The sequence below is a fragment of the Morone saxatilis genome, unplaced genomic scaffold (assembly GCF_004916995.1).
Source record: "Morone saxatilis isolate NCDOM2014 unplaced genomic scaffold, NCSU_SB_2.0 Contig0, whole genome shotgun sequence".
In the NCBI taxonomy this organism is placed as follows: domain Eukaryota; kingdom Metazoa; phylum Chordata; class Actinopteri; family Moronidae; genus Morone; species Morone saxatilis.
In genome coordinates, this window is record NW_023339650.1 from 14,566,887 (window position 1) to 14,567,186 (window position 300).

Consider the following 300-nt stretch of genomic DNA (forward strand, 5'->3'; position numbering starts at 1 on the left):
TAGAAATGTAAAAGTTATAGTGGTTTTAATGCACATTTGTATGTTTACAGGCCCGTTTTGCCCGTCCCAATATGGCGTCGACGTTGACGCCGCCCAGCAACGGGCGGAAGCGCTCTATGTCATACATATCTATGGTTTGGTCCACACGAACTTCCGTAGAAACGAAAGCGCTAGACTAAATAGTGTGCAGGCGATAAAAACACACTGCGAGGAGGAGGCAACTTCACATGCGACGACGGAGACATGTTATGTAGGTCCTTCAACGACCGTTACACCGGTTGCTGGGACGAAGACGACCGT

The 300-nt window shown here is 49.0% G+C and overlaps 1 protein-coding gene across 1 annotated transcript in view; it reads left to right on the forward strand.

Moving 5' to 3' along the window:
- Positions 1-243: 243 nt before the first annotated feature.
- Positions 244-300, forward strand: part of smchd1 (structural maintenance of chromosomes flexible hinge domain containing 1) — an 18,261-nt gene continuing 18,204 nt past the window's right edge. The window contains exon 1 of the mRNA XM_035656974.1: positions 244-298. Coding sequence (XP_035512867.1) covers positions 244-298 — 55 coding nt within the window. The remainder of the gene's footprint in view (positions 299-300) is intronic.